The sequence below is a fragment of the Coptis chinensis genome, chromosome 6, assembly GCF_015680905.1.
Source record: "Coptis chinensis isolate HL-2020 chromosome 6, ASM1568090v1, whole genome shotgun sequence".
NCBI classification, from domain to species: domain Eukaryota; kingdom Viridiplantae; phylum Streptophyta; class Magnoliopsida; order Ranunculales; family Ranunculaceae; genus Coptis; species Coptis chinensis.
This window is the reverse complement of record NC_141461.1, coordinates 90,538,496-90,558,395: the sequence shown is the minus strand read 5'-3', so window position 1 is coordinate 90,558,395 and position 19,900 is coordinate 90,538,496. Positions and strand designations below refer to the sequence as shown.

The window sequence follows — 19,900 nt, the reverse complement described above, 5'->3', positions numbered from 1 at the left end:
CCCCCTATGTTTTGCCATTTCACTTAGAAGAGGCTGCAATAGTGATAGTGACATTGATTTATTGGATATTGACTGGTCGAGTGGGAAAGTGCTGAAAATTGATAAACAAACCAAATCTAAATTCCTTGCCCTGTAAGGGTTGAAATTAAGTGTGCGGATCGACTAAACTCCTTAGGTTAGGGAAGGAGGTTATGCTTTCCATTATTTTGGAGTAGGGTGTCGGTGATTCTTTGTCTCTTTCGTCTTTGCAGAGTTCTCAAGTGCGCAAAGGGACGAGACTAGGTGGAGGATGATGTGTCACCCGATTCAGTTGTTCCCCAAACAAGCTATCTTGGTGATATAGTTCAACATCTTTGGATATTTTGGATTCGAAGAAAGTTGGATAAGAGAACTAAAAAGGTTTTGCCGTGATGGAAGACCACGTAAAAGAGAAAATCCATCACATCTTGCCGGTCCGCAGATTTTGTACTTTTACTAGATCGATGAACTTGGAGATTGCTTTATCTCCATCGATCAAGTTTTCTCTGCAACTGTAAGTTTACTGAGGATACTGACAGTATAATACATTATAGACCTGTCCGGTCATATCAAATTTGAATTTTCCTGTAGATTTACACTTATATTAGGAATAACTAGAGATCAAACTTTAAATTGCTGAATACATTAAATTGCTCTTACATCAGGGAAATAAGGTGATATATTATTATATATTATTTTATAAATTATGATTTTTTTGTTCTTCATTAAGAAGTATAAATGTTGGTTTTCTTTTTGGCATAACGATTGCAGCACATTGTTATCTCCCGCCACCCCCCACCATAGTTGATGACAGGTCATTGTTTCTGTAATGACCATACTTAAGTTTGTGTCCGTGTGCAATCAGTAACACTTTCTTTTTTGTATGATAGGCGTAACACCAGCGCTCTAGATAACAACACCAGCGCTCTAGATACGCCTGCCCCTAGGCCCATTGCCTATTGCCTATTCTCAAGGTTTAACTATTGTGCCTCAAGACTAGAGGCGCCTAGGCACACCCCCAGAGTCTAGCCAGCGACTTTAAATGAATGCATATAGAGTCTTGGTATATAGTCTCACTTCAAAGCCATGACCACCGGTGAGCAGAACTTCATCAAACCTTTGCACCTTTGTTAGCAGCAACAACAAAGTTTTATTTAAGTTTTGCATCATAGTTACGTATTTCATTCGGCAATAAGAAAGTAGACAAAGCCCTCAAAATAATTCCCCAGCATAAATTGTGCCCTCCAAAGTTTTGGTTCATATATAACCAAACCCAAACACGTTACCCAGGCAGTCATGCAGATTGCTGACCTAGGTTTACTCAAAGGAGTTACCAAGCAAGAAGTAAATAAACTTAACAAATATATACAGTTATCTATACGTCTGTATAGATTTTTTTTTATAGGAATCGTCTGTATAGATAAATGCATATGGATACTGTGATGCATGTATACGTGAATCAATATAACCAGCAAACAAAATGTAGTGAGAAGGAGATAAAGATTGCCTCACAGGTCATAAATGAATAAATAGCATAAGAAAGCACAGGATGCACTCTGAACGTAATTAAGTAAAACGTAATGCAAAATTGTTAAAGAGACATACTTCCTCAATGCAGACCAAGGAGGCCGCACTGATAAAAGTAGCAGGGACAACGATCCACCTACAGTCGTAGTCCCAGAGTATGACCGGAAGGGTGAGATGCGAAAACACTAAAAACCTTGAGGTCAAGCGAGAGTAAGAGAGAGGAATTAGGATACCAATGAGCTGTTCACAAATAGCAATAGCAATTCCTTCATGAAAACAAGTAAATTTGGATTCCTACAATGCATTGAGCCTACCATAAGCCAAAGCATAATCAAATCGTATGACTATAATGAAGTGCTTTGCTAGGCCAAGATGGATATGCCAAGAGGTCTCGCTTTGAATCCTCCAAAGGTAGCATTTGAAGGCTCTGTGAAATAAATTCTATGATGCAGCGTGGACGATCCTTTGAGTCAAGAACAATGGCTAAGTCATCTTCTTCAAGCAAATCCTTTCATTTATCCAATATCAAATTGATTATGTTCGACGTGATTTGTAGTTGAATCACACTAGAGCATTAGTTGGGTGAGGCAGTGGCCATATTGGAGACTATTGCTACGGTTGGTCTGGATAAAAAGTTATACACTTTTGATTTAGGAAGTAGAAGGCCCACATTTTGTATACCTTAGGAGGCACCTTTTTCTTCTTTGGTATTTAGAGATGATGGTTGGATACTCGCTACTGGAACTAATAATGGCCGAGTGGTATTCTATGATGTTCGAGGGAAACCACAACCTATCACTACTCTTCGTGCTTATAGTAATTCAGAGGTAAAACTCTGACAATAATGTTATCTATGCATCAACCATAAAAAGTATACGCATTACACGTACTAGATCAAAATTTGAGAGCTTGCAATCTCTTTAAAAAAAATAGAAAAACATAAACTCTTCAAACAAAATATGCAATGAATCATTAGCTATCAATATACATATATTATTTATTCAAGTAGACTTTAGGCTTTTGAGTCATTAGCTAATTATGTAGCAAGTCCGGCCATAGGCCGGGCCAAATGGCTAGTATAAAGTATTAACCAAATGACATTTTGTCCACATACCCCTTTTGACCCAGAACGTTCGTTCCACTCACTTAATTACTAATTTTTATTTATTAGTGTAATACGTAGTTTTCATAGTATTTAATGTTATAAATAATATAAAAATAAAACTTATAACTTTAAATATATAGTTTTATTTAACTTATTATTGAACGACATAATTATTTATATCAATATTTAAAAAGCGACTCGTTTGTATGGTATTTTTGTGTTTTTAGTACACATTTTTTTTAATAAAATCAATAAAAAATGTGTATAAATAGTGAATATCTTAAGAACCAAAATAAAAAACTGGAACCAAAAATACCCGCTAAGAACCGATAATTATGGGTATGGTTCTACGATTTTAAGAACCGAAACTAAAATGGGAACTGTAATATTAAATGGTTCTTAGTTCTTACAACACTAAGAACCGGACCAGAGCCGGACGTTAATACCTAGGGAAACCAACCGTTTTACACGTGGACTCGAGAGTAGAGTAGCTCAACTCAAAGGGTAGAACAGTCTTTTCGACTTCTTTCACAGTTCACTACTTCACTCTCTCTCTCTCTCTCTTTTCCACTCACATTTCTAGAGTCTCTTAAACTTCAAGTTTCATTCCCATGTACCAGGTACTCTTTTTGTTCTCTATAACATTTCCTTCAGTGACTGTGACAAGTTTTTCTTTTATAAAGTATTGAAATTTCTGGATTGGATTATTCATTGTGCATGTTTACTTGATAGCCTCATTTAAAAAAAAAAGGAATTCAAGTTGAAAGATCTTATTATGTTCAAAGAAAGGTTCTTTCTTTGCGGAAAGTGTATAAGAATCAATGTAAAATATAATATTTATGTTTTTATAGAGATTTGAAAGCTTAGTTGGTATATATATTTGATATTCACTGATGGTCATTGTCATGTAAGATTATGGGATTTGGTTAGATGACTTGTATGCATGGGGTTGATTTTATGTTACATTGTGTAGAAAATCGAGTTGCCCCATCACAATGCCGGAGTTGAGGAGATTAGTGACGCTGGGTCTTCAGTTCAAGCTCCATACAAAGCAGAGCAGAAAATTAAAATGCCATATGAATATATGATTTTTGATTCACTTGAGGCTGCAAAAGAATATTATGAGAAGTATGCTAGGCAAGAAGGATTTTACATACATACTCAAACCTCGAGTGATTCGCATGTGGAGGAGTTTGTTTGTTCTCATGAAAGGAACTATGAAGAGGAAAAGCAAAACAAGGATGACAGAGTCTTGTCAGAAAATCCAAAAAAGAGGAGAGCTTCAGCTGTTGATTTTCAGTGCAAGGCAGGCATGCGAGTGGTTTATCTGAAAAGGCTTAAGATGTGGAAGGTGACCATGTTTAATGACAACCACAATCATGTGAAGGAGCATTTACCTGCAGGAAAAGTGGGTTCAGTTTGTGGCAGAGATATAATTGGATTTGATGGTATGTACTGTTCGAATCACTTGAGCTCAACGAAGAAATACAAGAAGCCAATCCCTGGTGATGCAGCTGCAGTCCTTAATTTTTTCAAGAACAAGAGTATGGAAAATCCACAATTTTACTACGCTATACAGCCTGATGCTAAAGGAAGAGCAATTAACTATTTTTGGGTGGATGGACGGTCTCGCATACAATATCAGCATTTTGGAGATGTTGTTTCATTTGACACATCATACAAAACAAATTTGTACTCAATGCCATTTGCCCCATTCACTGGAGTCAACCACCATTTACAGCCTATCCAATTTGGTTGTGCGATGTTATTGGATGACTCTGAGGACACCTTTGTGTGGTTGCTCAAGACGTGGCTTGGAGCTATGGGTGGACGTCCCCCAACTTCAATAATCACTGATGAGAATCCAGATATGATTGCAGCTGTTGGCAGAGTACTCCCGATACACGACATAATCGCTTATGCCTTCGACCGTTATGAAAAAAAAATTTGGCAAGAGGTTGTCACAAGTTTATTTCAGAAAGTCCCCATTCAAGAAGGAGTTAAAACAGTGTATTCTCGAGACGTATAGGGTAGATGATTTTGAAGTGAAATGGAAAGAAATAATTCGGAAGTTTGGGTTAGGGGAGCATTCATGGCTTACCCAAATTTATGACAACAGAAAGAAATGGGTGCCGGTTTACCACTTTAACACCTTCCATGCGGGAATGAACACCACTGGATGTAGTAAAGGTATGAATTCTTTCTATTGTAAGATTTTCAGTAAAGCCACTACTCTCACAGAGTTTGCCTATAATAATGAAAGAGCATTAGAGAGAATCTCGAAAAGAGAAAGGGATGAAAATTATGAAAGTGAACATAAGAATTACATTGCTGAACCGGGTGACTACCTCCTAGAGCATGCAACAAAGCTCTACACAAGGAATGTGTTTGCTAAATTCAAGACAGAATGGCATAAAGCTTGGGGCGACTATAAAGTTCTGATTGAAGAGAGAGGCCAAGAATACAACACCTATACCCTAGGATCAAGAAAGTATGATCAGTATAAATGGATTGTGCAGTTGAACCTAACAACTAAGGAGGGTCGGTGCGAGTGCAAGTATTTTGAATATATGGGTATACCTTGCGGGCACATTTTAAAGATTTTTATCCGTCAGGACATTGATGACGTACCCGACAACTTCATTGTTAAGAGATGGACGACTGGGGCAAACCGATATAGAATCACAGATGGGATGGAACTAAGAAGTGGTCAAGAAAATTCAGAGGTGTTAAGACTTTGCCGTGGTTCGCAGGTTGCTACTCAAGTAGTTTTTGATGCCGCAGAAACATATGAGACTTACACAATGTTAATTGAAACGCTCACACAATTATCAGAAAATATTGCCAAACACAAGGAAAATCTCAAGTCAGGTATGGCCTCAAATAAAGTTACTCGAATTAATGCCTCAGAGGTGCTGCTTTTGGACCATAAGATTTCACAAACGAAAGGGAGCAAAAATGATGATATGGGCTGTAATTCCAGCAGAATAAGAAGTGTTCTTAACAAATCTCAGAGCAAAAAAACTAGGAAATGTGGATTATGCAACGGGACTGAACACGACAAACGAAATTGTCCTGAGAATCCGAAAAGGAAAAAGAAGGAATCATCAAAACAAAGTAAATGAAATACCCTCTTTTGATATTCTGTTATTTTATCTTATGGTTAATGATATTTTTTAAATGCCTTAATTGTACGTCATTCATTTTTGTTTTTAATAGTTTCCTAGGATTGGAGATAGAGAACTTGGACTGTGATTCAAACACTCGTGAAGAGGGGTGAAGTATAGTGTATTTACTTTCTGAGGTGAATGCTTATGTCTTCTTAATTGATTGTTTATATAAAAGCTAAGAATTTATGCCTTCGAGTTGATTTTTTGGTTTTGAATTAATTGTTTTAAGAAACTCAATTGTTGACTTTGTTATGGAATTTGCTTGTGCTTTGAAAGTTCCTAAGGTATTTTAATTTGGTAGACGGGATCATAATTTCATTTGTTTGTGCTGCTACAGTGTAAGTTTACTCTAAGCTAGAAGAACAGACAAGCTTCGCAACCATTTACCAGCAGCAATTGCAACGCAAAAGATGGAAATGAAGAATCCAAAGAGGTGGAGAGTGCACATTTTCCCATGTCCCAAAAATGAAATGGAATAGAAGCAGCAGCCACGCTGGGGTGTGCTTAGGGAGCTCTAGGATTTCTCTGTCATTTGGGCGCTTTGCAGTATGACTGTACTAGTGGATGTACCAAAGCATTGTTTTTTAACAATTCTATAATTGGTGCCATTACTATTTACTTTATATTATTGTTTCTGTGTTGAGCACTCGAGCATTCTAATAGTTCAACAGCCATTCCCCGGTTTCATTATTGTTTGAATTCTGAGTATCTGAAGTGAATTTATTATTTGTTAGTATGCTTGAATGGATAACAAGCTCCATGCATGATGAGAAAAAAGAACATTTGTAGCCGCTTCAGCAAATTCTCAGAATACAGCGACAGACTTTAGTAGTCAAGAGGAGCTCAACCCCTGTACATATAAGTCTGGTGCCCCACTGTGTACTCACTTGTGTAACTCTATTCCCTCTCCCCTCATATCATGTAGGGCTTCTTGTAAAGCTCACTTTAAATGGTGATTGCTTGTGGTGATGATAAACTCAAAACATAATAAAAGTGAGACTTGGCAAAGTTTTCTAAGAGAGGACTGGGATTACTAGCTTGGTCATTATGTTTCTTTGGCTGAGTGGCACGTACTTCCAATTATGAAGCATGGCTAAGTGAGGAAGTCATGGTTTTTGCAAGGAATCCACAGAAATGCATGATTCACAGAGAGTTTGTCACTTTGTTGTAGACTTTCCTTTCGATAAAACGATAATATAGTGCTTTTTTTTATCATATTAGAATATTAGATCAAGCAGTAAAACAACAATGAAATGGCAAAAGAAATGTATTTTTATTCGTTCATTATTAACTCCACATGTACACCCAAAACATCTTACTTAGGCCACCCCATGTGTAAACAAACAGAAAATAACAGAACTTGAACTAGAGCATATAGTGCCGATAATAAATAGCCCTTGCCATCCAAAATCTTCTCAAACAGTCATCCAGAAAACAGTTGAACAACTCGCACTGCTGACACATTCCAGCTCTTTTTGTTCAGCTGTTTCTCAACTTGAGTTCTGCATGGTACTCTCCCTGAGTATATCTGATGTTTTTCTGTCATGACTCAATGGTGGTGAACTGGTGACACAGATATTCAAATTTTCCTGTCTTGAAGAGGCATCTGAGAAATGATTTGCTTCCATGCATCTTGAATTGAAAGCTGCACGATCATAAGCTTTAGCTGCTTCAATGGCAATTTCAATATATAACACATAATTTGTATTTGATAATTGCTTTGCTTCCACTCACCTCTTGAAAACTGTGTACGCATTGGGTCATTATGTATAAAATGAATTATCGACACAAACTGTTTAACGAAGTAAAAATAATGCAATCAAATACGAAACGATACAACTAATTCTCTCCAGCCCAAAAACCATGAAAAGCAAGAGGAAAATTTAAGTTTTTGGGAACTTCAAGCCTTGCTATGACTGCATCAGCTTCTCCTATCCGTCTTGGATCTAAAATCACAAGGTAACATCTTTGTACTGAAACTGCATACTGAAAAATCAAAAAACATAGATTAACATCCGTTAAAACAGAGACAGAGTAGATAGTTCCACAACTTTTGTGATTAACGGAGTACAGACAAAAAAGTTACCATATACTCTTTTTCTTTAATGTGGTTAGCTGTGTTGCCATAATATGTAACTACCTTGAAACCCAAAGGACATGTTGAAATACAAAATGCACCCAACATAACATGGCAACGAGGGGGATAACATAGGGAATTTCTATTGTTCTATAAGGAAGATCAGTTCCCCAAATTCAGCCTTCTTTGTCATTTAGCATGAGTAAGTACCTACTCTGATGTGTTCATTCTTACCTCTACTACAAGGAGGTATCCGTCATCCTCTTTGTCACCTTTAGAAATGAAGATGGGCTCACCGATAAATCTTCGATTTCCAACTGACCAAGTCGAAACTGACTTGCTGTCCACATTGAGCTTTGCAACAGTATCAAAAGGAAAATGTGGCAAGGTTTGGCAGGAACCAGAAGATGTGGCAGCATAAATGTACTTGTTTTTTCTACTTGAGACCATTGGGTTGATCACAGGAAAGTCAGAAGGTGTAGTCCAAAGGTTCAAGGGCTCAACGGAACAATATTTACAATTTCCTTCTTTGTCAAAGTTCATAGACACCTACATTGTCATAAGATTTAGTCAGAACTTTACAACCTGAATTGTGGGATCTTTTTCTTAATCGCTCAAAAGATCATTCAATTAAACAGATTACTACATATTCTACTAACATAAGAAACCACAGAACTCAGTTCAAATGTTTCTAATTTCTAGTGTAATCTGTGTTCTTTTGAAAATTAAAAGAAAATTACCTTCTGTATTATTAGAAGGCTCTAAAGAAAAGTACACATCTTATTTGTTTGAGGTAGAAAATATTGGAGTGATTCCATGTGGTGAAGATATGGTTTGTTGGGTGATCCTATTAGAAGTTTTAAATGACAAACATTTTTTTCAGTGATACGATAAACATGGTGAACAGAGAAGATGAGGCAGTGAGTCCACAGGAACATACACACAGTTTAATCACAAAAACATACACAGGAACACAAAGAGTACCTCCACTAGATGAGGCAGTGAATCCTCTTCACCTTCTCTTGCATTCATAAAAGAAGGGTCCAATGTACCACTTCTCCAGTCATATCCTACAAAATCATGAAAAAAATTAAAATCCTTGCTTTATGTTACATGCAGCGATTTACAAATTACCACTGTAGTAAAAGTCAATATTCAGCTAAATAAGAAAAAAAAAAGGATCATATCTGTGGTGATAAAAAACAGAGAAATAGTGTGATAGTAAAAGAAATTACCAAACATTTTGCAAAAATTGAACCATTGGTAGGAGCAAGCAGCAGCATGCACTTGAATTTCTAGATTCCCTTTCACATCCCTCTGCTCGAAGGCATTACCCACATGTAATAGCCACATCTGTTTTGGAGCCTCAATCGGTACCCTCCAATCTCGATCTTCAACAATCTCATTTGGAAATCGAGGAAGCAAGTAAATAGGAGATGTAGATTTGCTATCGTCCATAGACAACGCAGATATCATCGGAGATATCCCACTTAATGCAAGCATTGACCCTGCAATTCAAATGCTAGACTAGATTAATCACTTCTATGCAAATGCAGCATATATAATGTTACAATGGTCCTTCTAAATCAGTGTTTACATAATATTGTGAAATTTTGATTCCAAACTAAACGCAACTTTCACGTTCAGAACAAATCTAAATTGTAATTTGCATGAATAGCTTATCAGAACCAGCTTAGCACAATGCTAGAAAGCTAATTCATTTATGATGATCTATTTGAGTTTAGGCACTTACGTAAATCAAAACTTGTGTTAGGAACAGTGATAATGTTGCATATCTAAAGTTTAACTCACCAGGAATATCGAGCTTAATACGATTCCCAAATAAAATATAGTGCGTGTCCGTGAAGGCCCAATCATGAACCATCATGTGTTCTGAGATGTTATATGTTTGCTTATTCATTAACTTGAAATTTGAATCAAACTCTACAACAACAAAAAAATGCAAGTTATTACCGGTTAGTTTATGACAAAATCGATTATATAATGAAACAACTCAGGAAAAGTTGATATGGCATATCAGACACACAGGTTAGATGTGATGAACAATACACATGTATACAGGCACAGATAACATGTAAATTATTACTAATAACAAATACAAAAACATACCGTAGAAGGTGAATGTGCTTTGAGGGAGCAACATATCTTCTGCATTGCATGAGATTAAAAGAAGTCTCCCTCGATGCGGATCGATCTTGTAATGAGACAGTAAACGCTTTGGAGGCATGTTGTACACCCCTAGTTAACCAAGAAACACAGGTTAGAGTATTAGATATTTTTCTTCTGTTTAATTTCGTATACAAAAGTACAAAACTGCATCCAGATTCCAGCATACATGCCTGCAAGTCGTGGCAACTCCATTCAAGATGAGAAAAAAATCATTTAATTATTCACACTCAAATGGTTGTTACTAGTTTCACAATAATTTTGAGTTTTAAGAGATATATAAACACAGCACAATTCTTTCGCGCACAACCAAATACTGTCACTCTGCAATTCCCTCAGGAGCAAGCTTTTTAGCATTGCTAGTCCTTCACTCCTTCTATGTTCTCAAAAAAAAAATTAATAGTAGAAACAAAAATTAAATGAAGTAACTGGTCTTAGTCAAATTTTTATATGGACACCTTGCACAATAATTTCAAAGAAAACTTGTACCAAATTTAAACTGATGTAGTGTGTCAGTGTGTGTGTATTTTGAAGTGAAATTTGACGAGCATTACTAATTTACACTCAAAAATGAAAAACACATAAAATATGTATGTTCTTTAAAGAGTTCAAAGTTAATATATAGTTTTTAGTTATACACTACTAACCATGAAGAATGGGCTTCAAAAAGCGAGCAGCAACATCCCAAATACTAGCATGATTCACACCCTGCTTACCCACACTACCATTAACCCCACTGTCTCTCAAGCAATCATAACCATCAATCACATCAAACCTCCCAACGGTATCCAACGTCTCAGATTCAATCTCATATGGCACTCCACCTTCCCATAAACATAACAACCGCCCACCCCATTTAACCACACTAGTATTAGCTACATTCTTCATTACCTTAGTATTCCCTATGATTTTCCCTGCTCCCAACACCGAAAAAGGACCACGGTGTGTGAACCTCCACTTGCCAGTTATAGGATCACATTCTTCAATCTGAGCTTCGGTTTTGATGTATTTAGCTGAAAACTTAACTTCACCTTTAGACCCGTTAATCTCAAAAGCTCTTAAATAACCATGACCATCAAGTGGATGCACAGTTGACCCATGATCATCAGTGAAAATTCCTGGTCCCGTTAAGTAATAAGTGCCAAGTGGAAAATCAGATGGTATTGCTCCTTCGATTACGCGTAGAGTTATCGGTTCAACAGATTCGGTTCGTTGAGATACGAAGAGAAATTGGTAGTCCCAGAAAGCTGTGGTTAATTCATCTGTGGTAGAGGTGGTGCGTGGGAGTGAAGTTTCTGGTGTACTGATGGACACTGCACAGCTTACTTTAGTTGGTGGTGGAAGTGATGGTGCTGGGAGTAGTGATGGAAATTTTATGGGGAAGAAGTGGTAGGATGTTGCTTGCATTTTCTTGTTGGTTAATGGATTCTTGAAGAACTATGAATGAAGGTGGCAGCACTATATATGTTTTATAACATATATTCATGTTGCACATTACTCTACATGATGGTAGATATTACAGAAATACCATTACCTTTATTTTGCACTTTTCTCTTTTTCTATTTAAAAGTACAAATAGTGATTAATGTGCCATTCAAGGGCATTTGCGAAAGTTGAAGGAAGTGGAGGGAAATATAAAATTCAGACACCGAATGACATTTGATGCCCAAGGGTAGTGCTGATGGGATACTCGGTGAGAAATGACAAATGATGGAATCTTTCTCTAAATTTAGCCGTCTATTATTGATTCCAACCGCATCATTCTCCACAAAATCCAAAAAGTTCCACCATCAAACTATAGATCTTTCAAGTTGATCCTCATTGTGAGCATTTATATAGAAGCATATTAAAATGAACTGCGCGTCATTCATGTAATACTATGAACCACCTAATCGAATCGAACTCATATAAACTCCATTCATCTCAACATCATGGCCCCATGTGATGAGAATATTTGGTACAAGAAAAAAACAAAGAATTTCATAATAACAGAAGGCCGACAAAGTGCTGATTCTCTTACCAGAGTAATACGAAAACTATAGAAGAAGTTTCTAAAACGGGCGGATTCATCCGCAACCCACCACTAGTTTGGTCAACCTTATAAGCAAGTCTAATTTAATTGTCTTAAGATGGTTGGGGCTTGGATGAGTCTTGGGCGCCTTATTCCACTATTGATGTCCCAACAATTTCAAAATATATGAACAAACAACATATCCACCTTGTATCTCTAGTTGAAATCTACATGTCCACAAGGCTTCAAAAGTGAGAGCCCAAATCACTGTTGTAAAGCTTCCATTCCATGGCTCTGCATACAAATTCAGCCGACATTTCTGACATTTCCCCCTTCTAAACCTGGGCAATGGCTGATATCTGCAAATAATCAGAATTACAGTACCCCACTAACACACCTCCACACCATTTAAATTCTTCTTTATTGCCACGTCTTGCAAGGATGACTTAGATCTTGGTGACCCCTTCTAACTCTCATAGTCTCGTGGTCATTCTTCTGTGACAAAAGGGAAATACCATTCATTCTTAAGCTAAACAAAATAAAACAACCTTTATTCTGACCTGCAGGAAACAGAAACTATACATTACATCCTTGAGGATAACACGCTATTTAGATGCAGGCTTAAAACTACTTGATACTACAGGTTCACTGTCTAGAACTGTATAAAAACATATTTCAAATGCAAATAAATGTGAGAAGATTGTGTTTAGCTCTCTCTGACTTCTCTTGAGTCTTGACTTCCCCATCTCATGTTAATAGGAACACAACCACATCCCGATTATCTCAAGTATTGACTACGATGAATCTAAAGTCAACTCTTAACGACAAGGACAGAAATGAAACCTAGCCCCAATCACATGTCCATGTTGACAATTACAACACCAGATGACAAAAAGAAAACCAACACTTCGAACAACTTTTCCAACATTTAGTAAGCTACAAAAACAAATCAATTTCAGTGGAACTAGTGTGATGTAAAAAAAAATCTTACAAACAACATAATCCAGCTTCTTATTTTGATGCTTATCATATTCTAAAGCCTCGATCTAAAACATTCTTTACAACTAACAAATAACTACATATCACAGAAACAGAGCAACAAACCGGATCTGTAACCTCTAACCTTCAAATCACACATACTGAAGAACCAATAGTGCAAACTCTAACACCCAAAGCCGTAAAGAATCCATCCTTAGCGTCTGGGAGCATAGACAACATCCTCAGCTGTACTTCAATAGTGCTCAGTGTAACTGTATATTAAAAACATTCTCAAGAAAATTTGGGACAACACGTTTGATTTACTCGTAGATCAGATCTATTGTGTCATTTTCCTTCGTATATATTTCGGTATCTTTTATCAACTCTCAGAGTAACTTTTTTATTAGTATCTTTTGGCATGTATCCCCCGCCACTAGTTCGGGAAGAATCAGATAGTTCATATCTTTTGGCAGAAAGATTATAATGCAAAAATATAGAGAGCACAAGTACTTGAATACCTCAAGGTGAGCACATCATGCAAGCCTGAAGCAGACGAAACTCCGATGCCCTTTGCACCCTTCCAAAATGGTAAACAAAATCTCCAAGGTGCAACCACATTTCAGCTGTAGTACATATTCCTACCAAAATAAAAACAAAACAAATCCCTATCAAATCTGTTTAGAGAAAAAACTTCTGTTAGTGCAAATAAAGTGAAACTAACATACCATTCAACTGTACATGCATGGGGAGCTCTTGGACATCCACTTACAGACCGAAACAGAACATGTTCAAGGGATAAGCTGATGGCTGTTAGCATAAACAACCACAAAAGTCAAGTATGAAGCACCTGAGAGAAACAGCACCATAACCATCAACTCCTTCAACGACATAAGCAAATCATTCTGGCAGAAATGGTTCATCTATCGGAAAACCCAATCAATTTGCTGAGGACTATATGAATGTTTTCTGTTCAATATAACTGTCTATCCATCATCCAAATTTGCTGTTTCCCAGAAATTATGTGTTAATAAGGTGTAAAAAGACTGGAGCCCCAGATTGTCCTTAATTTCACTCACCATATCGTTGCATTTCTCCAAAAGCACAAGCATTTGGGGTGAAATATCTGGGCCCACGTCCTTACTATATTTACAAGAACCAAACCCTGTGCAGGTTCCATGCTTTGGCTCTAAAGGAACAGATGGAACATCTTTACTATCAGATAGAAACTTCACTCTATGAGGTTTTGTACTATCCTTCATCCCTTGTGGATTTGAGACTCCAATACATGATTTCATATTTGAAATTGAAGCCCCTGTCGTAGGAAAGGACGATGGAGTTGGGATGTTATTAGTTCCTCTTCTTGAATGTCCTTGTCGACCAAGCCAAAATCGGATATCAGCTCCACCCGTAAATATCTTGTTTGTTTTTGCACAGTGCCACGCAGCCTCTGCATCAAAATGGTGCAAGAAAACTACTTGAGCTGAACCCATATTAGAGTAAACTTTGGTCTCTGAAGAATCTAAAGGTCCAAATGATCGGAACCGCTTGACTAAATCATCCTTTGAAGGCAGTTTGAAATTCTTTGGGAACATCATGTTCAAAGTTGTGAAGCACTCAGCTTTAATATCTGTTTTTGAAGACTGAAATTGAGCATTACGACTTGGCGCAGGACTTACCACAGGCGAGTGGCTTGTATTTAGTATATTCAATGGGTAAAAAGTATTGGGTTGTTCGGAATTAATTGAGATATCAACAGCAAGCTGCTGACTGAGCCTCCCATTTCCCTCAGAACTGCCTCCAGACTCTATCACCAAGCTCAATTCTTTCTTACTTGAATTAACCTCAGTACCAACATTAAAATGCAAATCACTCTGTTTACTAGTAAGATTGGGCAACAACGCAGATTGAATTGTTGCCACACCAAGCCTATCTTCACACTGAGTGCGAATGAAATCCTCAAACACTGTTTCACCAGGAAAGGTATTTAGCACACAACTCGACCTGCAATTAACATTCAGATCCACACTCCTACCATCAATACCAGCTTCATCACATGGGTTGATATTAACATGGTTTTCTTGAACATGAGAAGAAAGCTTAGATTTCTGGCTACCATAATAACCCAACGTAGTATTGGCTCGATGCTGGGTTTTAGTGCTTCCTTCTAGGGAACCAATCACTGTATCAACTGGAGACACTTTCTGCCTCTTGATGCTTTCATATTCGTCATTATGACCAGGAGTATTGCCTAAAAGGTCAACAACATCTCTGCCCACTGGTTCAACAACATCCTCCCCATTACTTCTGCTACAAGAAACCTTCACATCCTGCCTCTTTTCCTCAACTTTGGCCTTCTTATTATGCTGTACTCTTTCTGTCCTGTCATCATTTGCAACACCAATTTTACCTTTGACTACAACATTAACAGAACAGTTACTAAGGCACGATATTGAACTCTCTCCAAACACTTTCTGTGGTTTCTTAGTTTCAGCTACATGATTGCAGTAAGAAGAATGATTCAAAGGGACCAGATCGAGATCTTTCTGGTACACTAACTCTCTATAACTCAAAATTTTCTGGCACATAGAATCCGAGTATTTGACACCAAATCTCTTTACCCCTGAGTAGAAAGGATCAAGTGCAAGACAATACAAGTGCCTCAGAATTTCATTCAGACCGTTCTCTCTGCTTTTCTTGCAGTTCACTGCACCCCTATTTATTTGCTCGACTAATGGCTTGTGATTTTTTTCTTCTTTATCATATGAAAATCTCACTTCTTGGGTCCTGCACATTTGCTCATCCTCCAAAACAATGCCTGACATGCCAATAAAACATTTGCATTTGATAAACAAGAAGCAACTATCAATATTTATACTCAAAACGGGTAACACATAATATAAAGTGTTGTTAAATAAATAAATCAAACAACAAGTTTAGCTATGAACCTCTTCACTCCAAAAGCCTGAGCTGATGGAGAGAGACACTTCTTTCATTTTTTGACAGTGAGAGACACAAATATGCATATCAAAGGGACAACAGGTATAGACTGGACAAAAACAGACTCCACAATAGACCAAGAACAGACACTGCACACAACATTCAGCGCTGGAATACAGACCCGAACCCACCTACTAGGATCTACAGCTATGATAGTTGACCTATCTATAAGTTGAGGTTTACATATGCTCAAGCGTTAATCTGCACTTCCTACTACTTCTCTGCACATTATAGTAAAACAATACAACAGACACATCTAAAGCTCGAGGCAGAGCAATCCCCATCTCCCCCAAAAAAAAAATAATAATAAATAAAACACAAACAGACAAACAGATATCAAGCAAAAGGAAGACATAGACCCATGTGATGAGCTCATCTATTTTTTTTCGGTCACTTCCCTGATATACATACAGAGGCTAGCCTAGGCCCATTGGCTAGGCTATAGGGTCAGGCCAAGCCCCTAAGGTCACCACCAATGCCTGTGCTGTTATTGGCATAGATTTCCTCCCTGTTAAACTCTATGTACTTAACTCCCGCCTCCCTCCCCCTCTACCGGGTGAAATCAGGATCCATGTAGAACCAACGAAAAACATATGAGCACACACACCCTCCAATGTATAAATCCCAACCAACTGCAATCAAAGTCACTTATTCATTAAAAAGCAAATTGAGAAGTAAAGTCACATACTCTTGAGGTTGGTTTCTGACTCATCGGTGCTTTCATAGACCCTCATTCTTTTCTGATAAGTCCAATCACTTTTAGTATAAACATAGCATCTAAAGGCAATAACTTGTGCAGCTGCTTCGACCACAGCAACAGTGTCGACCTTATCCGCCCAAGGACAAACAGCCAACCTACGAACACAAGCCAAGGTTTCCAAAGGCTGAAACACCTTCTTAATGCTAACCTGTGATCTTTCAATATAAGATTGTTCTTCTAAAAGTTTCATACTGTCTTCCTTGCAGACCAATGAACCACTTCTCACCAGTTCAGTTTCTAGTTTATCAAAAACGTCTGCTTCTTCTTCCTCAAAAGTATCTTCTTCCTCGGGTTCTTCTTCTTCTGAAAATTCTTCCTCCTCCTTTTCTTCTTCTTCAGAAAGTTTTTTTTCCTCATAATAAGTCATCCCATGTACAAATGTCAAGGCCTCCAAAGGCTGAAACACCTTCTTAGTGCTGATATGTGATCTTTCAATAAAATGTTCTTCTTCTAGAGGTTTCTTACTGTCATTGCAGATCACTGAGCAACTTTTTACCAGTTCAGAATCTATTTTATCAGGAAATTCTTCTTCTTCTTCTTCTTCCTCCTCGGTTCTTCTTCAGAAACATCTTCCTTTTCTACCTCAGAAAATTCTTCTTCCTCAGAATAAGCCATCCTATTTACAAATGTCAAGGCCTCCAAAGGCTGAAACACCTTCTTAGTGCTAATATGTGATCTTCCAATAAAATATTGTTCTCCTGGAGGTTTCATACTGTCTTCATTGCAGATCACTGAACCAACATTTTCCAGTTCAGTATCTACTTTATCAGAAAATTCTTCCTCTTCGTCGAACAATTCTTCTTCCTCCGGTTCTTCTGCAGAAACTTCTTCTTCCTTTTCTTCTTCAGAAAATTCTTCTTCCTCCGCATAATCCATCTTATGTACAAAAGCCAACGCTTCCAAAGGCTGAGACACCTCCTCAGCATAATCCATCTTATGTACAAAAGCCAAGGCTTCCAAAGATTGAGACACCTTCTCAATGCTAACCTGCGATCTTTCAATAGAACTTAGTTCTTTTATTGGTCTCTTAGTGTCTTCCTTGGAGATAATTGCACTGCTTTTCACCGGCTCAGTATCTACTTTATTAGAAAACTCTCCTTCCTCTTCAGAAAACTCTTCGACCACCTTTTCTTGTTCTTCTTCTTCCTCAGAATGTTCTTCTACCACCTTTTCTTGTTCTAATTCTTCCTCAGAAAACTCTTCTACCACCTTTTCTTCTTCTTCTTCTTCCTCGGAATACCCTTCTCCTTCAGAAAATTCTTCTTCCTCACAGTCTTCTACTTCTTGAGCCACGGAGCAGCCCCGTTCATCCTCCATATAAGTGCCTGATATGCCAATAAAACACTTTCATTTCATTATCAAGAAGGTAAGAACCTAACTTTGAACGGAAAACATGAAATCAGTGATTTGCAAAAATAAATGCAAGTTACTTTCACTGGATAACTAAACGCAACACACAAGCGGGAATAACTATACACAACATAAATCAGCTCATAACGCTGTTACATTTTCACAACCAATGATAAACCATACCAACTCAACCCAATAAGCAAACAACAACAACAAACATGACTGCACGAACTACTCGTTCAAAGGAAAACATCGCAAGGTTGATATTACTAAATGAACCAAAGTTAGCTAATAAGTAAACCATGCCAACTCAAATCCAAACACCCGAACCTTCATCTAATATGCACAACTGCAATTCAAAAAGAAACAACAACTCCGTTTCCATGAACGACACATTGACAATACTACTAATTCAAACGAAAAACAATTCACATGCTAAACATTAATAAACAATCACATTATATTCAATACCAAAAAACAACTCATACCCAAGTCAGCTTCCGAGTCACCAACACTTTCCTCAATCCTCATAGTATCCCGATAAATCCAATCCCGCTTAAGAAAAACACACCGTCTAAACGCATTAACTTGAGCAACTCCTTTAATCACACCAACACTATCCACACCATCAAAAAACGGAGAAACCGCCATTCTACATACAAAAGCCAATGCCTGAATTGGCTCAAACACCTTCTTCACTAAACCCCCCCTCCCTTGATTACCATCATTCTCACAAGCACAAGAGTATTCCAACGTTAATCTATTCACAAACTCATTTAACGCGCAATCAATTGCATTTCGTAACTTCATTCCACCTATATCCAACATTATCGGCATGTAATTATTCTCGAAATATCGAATTTCAGAGTCGTAAATCCAATTAGTAGTTTTACAGTCGAAAAACGATACCAATAATTTTCCATTTACTCTTTTTATAATCGAACCTGGCCAATATGTGTTCGAGTTATTAGCTTTTGCCCAAACGATATCACTAGATGACGCAGACCCTTCAGCCACGTCATCGTAGACGATGTAACGTTTTTTGGAATTTGAAACCCTTGAAATTTCTTGGGAGCCTCGTTTTCTTTTATGTGAGATATTCATCATTTGTAAAGAAATGGACGGTTGAAAGTGTGAGACAAGGGAGGAGATGTCTCGTTTTGTTATAAGTGAGGAAGAAAAGACCCGCCAAGATCAAGGCGTGGGGAATTACTACTGCCCAACCATTTCTTTCTCTAGCTCTCTCTCTATGACTGCCAGTTTAGCATGTTCTTACTTACTGTTTCTAGGGGTGGAACTTGGGCCGGGTTAGCCCAAGCCCGATGTGTTAAAACCCGATTTTTGTTGGTTTTGGGCTAACATTTCAAATCCGTGGTTTGGACTTGGTATTGTAAAATCAAAACCCGATTCAGTTTCGGGTTGGGCTCGGGTTAGAATATCAAATAACCGAAAAACCTGAGCCCATATGCATGTATGTATATATTTCATTTATTCTATTATGTTATATTGTTTCCTTATAAGAATTTATTTTTGTCAAAAATAAGGTTGAGAATATCAATTTTAGAGAGAATAATTGAATCAATTATGTTAGAGCATCTTTAGGTGGTGGTAGTATCACCTTCAAATTTGAAGGGAAATTTGAAGAAATTGGACGTAAATTTTGACCAACTCTAGGTGTTCACAAATATGGGACGCAAATTGGAATGTAGGGTCTACCACG

The 19,900-nt window shown here is 37.5% G+C and overlaps 4 protein-coding genes across 14 annotated transcripts; 1 reads left to right on the top strand and 3 right to left on the bottom strand.

Annotated features, from left to right (window-relative positions):
- Nucleotides 1-3,187: 3,187 nt before the first annotated feature.
- Nucleotides 3,188-6,507, top strand: LOC147495305 (protein FAR1-RELATED SEQUENCE 5-like). 2 transcript variants are annotated; one of them, XM_086563932.1, is made up of 4 exons: nucleotides 3,188-3,270; nucleotides 3,624-5,767; nucleotides 5,870-5,954; nucleotides 6,158-6,507. In XM_086563932.1, the coding sequence occupies exons 1-2, from the start codon at nucleotides 3,262-3,264 to the stop codon at nucleotides 4,677-4,679; spliced, it is 1,065 nt and encodes a 354-aa protein (XP_086420058.1). In that variant the 5' UTR covers nucleotides 3,188-3,261; the 3' UTR covers nucleotides 4,680-5,767; nucleotides 5,870-5,954; nucleotides 6,158-6,507. The 2 variants fall into 2 exon arrangements, with proteins under 2 accessions (XP_086420058.1, XP_086420057.1); XM_086563931.1 differs by lacking the exon at nucleotides 5,870-5,954.
- A 567-nt stretch (nucleotides 6,508-7,074) lies between these two features.
- On the bottom strand, nucleotides 7,075-11,589 carry CCD7 (carotenoid cleavage dioxygenase 7). 2 transcript variants are annotated; one of them, XR_015197398.1, is made up of 8 exons: nucleotides 10,732-11,589; nucleotides 10,028-10,156; nucleotides 9,710-9,841; nucleotides 9,133-9,405; nucleotides 8,882-8,967; nucleotides 8,132-8,446; nucleotides 7,555-7,806; nucleotides 7,075-7,465 (listed from the first exon to the last, which is right to left on the bottom strand). XR_015197398.1 is itself a non-coding variant. In XM_086563929.1 (7 exons), exons 1-7 carry the CDS (start codon nucleotides 11,489-11,491, stop codon nucleotides 7,660-7,662), a joined length of 1,842 nt encoding a protein of 613 aa, XP_086420055.1. In that variant the 5' UTR covers nucleotides 11,492-11,589; the 3' UTR covers nucleotides 7,075-7,659. The 2 variants fall into 2 exon arrangements, 1 of the variants encoding a protein (XP_086420055.1); XM_086563929.1 differs by having other exon boundaries at nucleotides 7,075-7,806.
- A 384-nt stretch (nucleotides 11,590-11,973) lies between these two features.
- Nucleotides 11,974-17,197, bottom strand: LOC147495303 (uncharacterized). Of its 9 annotated transcripts, none has more exons than XM_086563920.1 (5): nucleotides 16,759-17,197; nucleotides 13,799-15,888; nucleotides 13,592-13,711; nucleotides 13,219-13,345; nucleotides 11,974-12,655 (listed from the first exon to the last, which is right to left on the bottom strand). In XM_086563920.1, the coding sequence occupies exons 1-2, from the start codon at nucleotides 17,195-17,197 to the stop codon at nucleotides 14,057-14,059; spliced, it is 2,271 nt and encodes a 756-aa protein (XP_086420046.1). In that variant the 3' UTR covers nucleotides 11,974-12,655; nucleotides 13,219-13,345; nucleotides 13,592-13,711; nucleotides 13,799-14,056. The 9 variants fall into 9 exon arrangements, with proteins under 9 accessions (XP_086420046.1, XP_086420050.1, XP_086420051.1 ...); XM_086563924.1 differs by having other exon boundaries at nucleotides 11,974-12,590; XM_086563925.1 differs by having other exon boundaries at nucleotides 13,219-13,294.
- Nucleotides 17,132-19,458, bottom strand: LOC147495302 (uncharacterized). Its single transcript, XM_086563930.1, has 2 exons — nucleotides 18,669-19,458; nucleotides 17,132-18,155 (listed from the first exon to the last, which is right to left on the bottom strand). Exons 1-2 carry the CDS (start codon nucleotides 19,285-19,287, stop codon nucleotides 17,338-17,340), a joined length of 1,437 nt encoding a protein of 478 aa, XP_086420056.1. The 5' UTR covers nucleotides 19,288-19,458; the 3' UTR covers nucleotides 17,132-17,337.
- Nucleotides 19,459-19,900: the final 442 nt, after the last annotated feature.

Bases quoted from the DNA above. Each gene is read 5' to 3' on its own strand.
- LOC147495305 (XM_086563931.1), top strand. From the start codon at position 4,570: ATGCCTTCGACCGTTATGAAAAAAAAATTTGGCAAGAGGTTGTCACAA.
- LOC147495303 (XM_086563919.1), bottom strand. From the start codon at position 17,197: ATGACTTATTATGAGGAAAAAAAACTTTCTGAAGAAGAAGAAAAGGAG. The intron at 15,889-16,758 runs GTATGTGACTTT...TTGGCATGTCAG, and splicing joins GTCAGAAACCAACCTCAAGA to GCATTGTTTTGGAGGATGAG.
- LOC147495302 (XM_086563930.1), bottom strand. From the start codon at position 19,287: ATGATGAATATCTCACATAAAAGAAAACGAGGCTCCCAAGAAATTTCA. The intron at 18,156-18,668 runs GTATGAGTTGTT...TTGGCATATCAG, and splicing joins TGACTCGGAAGCTGACTTGG to GCACTTATATGGAGGATGAA.
- CCD7 (XM_086563929.1), bottom strand. From the start codon at position 11,491: ATGCAAGCAACATCCTACCACTTCTTCCCCATAAAATTTCCATCACTA. The intron at 10,157-10,731 runs GTTAGTAGTGTA...TTGGTTAACTAG, and splicing joins TTTGAAGCCCATTCTTCATG to GGGTGTACAACATGCCTCCA. The intron at 8,968-9,132 runs GTAATTTCTTTT...ATGATTTTGTAG, and splicing joins CAATTTTTGCAAAATGTTTG to GATATGACTGGAGAAGTGGT.